This window comes from Myotis davidii, unplaced genomic scaffold, assembly GCF_000327345.1.
Source record: "Myotis davidii unplaced genomic scaffold, ASM32734v1 scaffold18, whole genome shotgun sequence".
NCBI lineage: Eukaryota > Metazoa > Chordata > Mammalia > Chiroptera > Vespertilionidae > Myotis > Myotis davidii.
Genome location: NW_006292696.1, coordinates 9,741,851 through 9,743,765, shown reverse-complemented (window position 1 = coordinate 9,743,765; position 1,915 = coordinate 9,741,851). Strand labels below are relative to the sequence as shown.

Below are 1,915 nucleotides of genomic sequence, written 5' to 3'. Positions count from 1 at the left end.
AATATACTAATAGTTTTTTAAATTATTTATTGATTTTTAGAGAGAGAGGAAATCGACCTATTATTCCACCTACTTATGCATTCATTTTCTGATTCTTGTATGTGTCCTGACCTGGGATCAAACCCACAACCTTGATGTAATGGGACAATGTTCTCACCGCCTAGCTATCCACCCAGGGCCGATTGAGAACTTTTTATGTGCCAGGAACTGTTATATGTATTTTTAATGGATGTAATTTTTTTTCTTTCCAACTACCTTGTGAGGTGACCACAGACAACTGGCAAGGTAGATGAGTAAGGATTTAACCCAAACAGTCTTCCTTAAGAGTTCACATACCTAAATATTGTGCTATGCTGATCACATAGAATCAGTTATTTATTTTGCAGATAAACACAGGACAAAGGGTATTTGAAAAGCCCAAGATGACAGGTCTATAGAGATTACACTAGTTTTCAGCTCAACCATACCCCAGTTTAGTGCAGTTTTTTCTCTTTCTCTTATTGTGATTTTGAAAGACTTACTGTATAGCCACATTCTCACACACACACAAAAATCTTTTATGCTCCCTCCTCCGTATCTGGAGTTGCCAAATGGCACTTACCTGTGCTGGACTGAACAATTCCAGAGTCTACGGTTTGTCCAAGCAGATCGTACTGGTTGAGGCGTGACCCATCTTCTGCTACCACCACTGAGCGTGCTGGCTCCCTGGTCCACTCATAAACAACTTCTGCTCTGGTATAAGCATCTAAAAGGAAAGAATGGAAAACAGTCTTTTTATGTGCCAGGAACTGTTATATGTATTTTTAATGGATGTAATTTTTTTCTTTCCAACTACCTTGTGAGGTGACCACAGACAACTGGCAAGGTAGATGAGATGGCAAGGAAACAGTCTTCCTTAAGAGTTCACATACCTAAATATTGTGCTATGCTGATCACATAGAATCAGTTATTTATTTTGCAGATAAACACAGGACAAAGGGTATTAAATGAAAAGCCCAAGATGACAGGTCTATAGAGATTACACTAGTTTTCAGCTCAACCATACCCCAGTTTAGTGCAGTTTTTTCTCTTTCTCTTATTGTGATTTTGAAAGACTTACTGAATAACCACATTCTCACACACACACACAAAAATCTTTTATGTTCCCTCCTCCGTATCTGGAGTTGCCGAATGGCACTTACCTGTGCTGGACTGAACAATTCCAGAGTCTACGGTTTGTCCAAGCAGATCGTACTGGTTGAGGCGTGACCCATCTTCTGCTACCACCACTGAGCGTGCTGGCTCCCTGGTCCACTCATAAACAACTTCTGCTCTGGTATAAGCATCTAAAAGGAAAGAAGAAAACAGTCTCCATGGGTCATGACACTTTGCTTCTCCTAATAAGTTGCTTCTCTCAGCTTCGTATTTCTAGCTCATGGTTCCAGGGGCAGGCTAGGAACAGACAGCCCCTGTCCCTTAGTTTAGGGACACTAAAACACATGTCCCTGATTCATTCAGTTACCCGTTCACTCTCATAGCAAATGGCCACTAAGCATCTGCAAAGGACAAAGCACCTGAGGATATAGTAGTGAGCGGTAGCAAGGTTCCCTGATCTTAGAGAATGGGCATTGCAGTGGTGGGGGCAACACCGGATAAGCTGATCAATGTCTACTTTCATGTAGTGTTAAATACAATGATGCCATACACAACGGGTAAGGGGATAGAAAATGAAGGGGGTAGGGCTTGTTTTAGGGACTCAGAGAGGGTCACTGAAAAAGTGACATTTGCATAAAGGCATTAGAGAATGAGTCATCTTAAGTCACGGTGAAGAGGTCTCTGGGTAGGCAAACTAACAAGGTTCTTCCTACAGGGCAGGCAAAAGTGGGGCATGTGTGAGAACAGACAGGAAGACCAATGTGGCTGGAGTGAAGCGCAT

The 1,915-nt window shown here is 42.0% G+C and overlaps 1 protein-coding gene across 2 annotated transcripts in view; it reads right to left on the bottom strand.

The window, feature by feature from the left end:
• GABRA1 (gamma-aminobutyric acid type A receptor alpha1 subunit) overlaps positions 1-1,915 on the bottom strand; it is a 63,799-nt gene that overhangs the window by 19,477 nt on the left and 42,407 nt on the right. For both annotated transcript variants that reach the window (XM_006766323.2, XM_006766324.2), the window contains exon 7: positions 1,182-1,325. In XM_006766323.2, the coding sequence (XP_006766386.1) occupies positions 1,182-1,325 (144 nt within the window). The remainder of the gene's footprint in view (positions 1-1,181; positions 1,326-1,915) is intronic.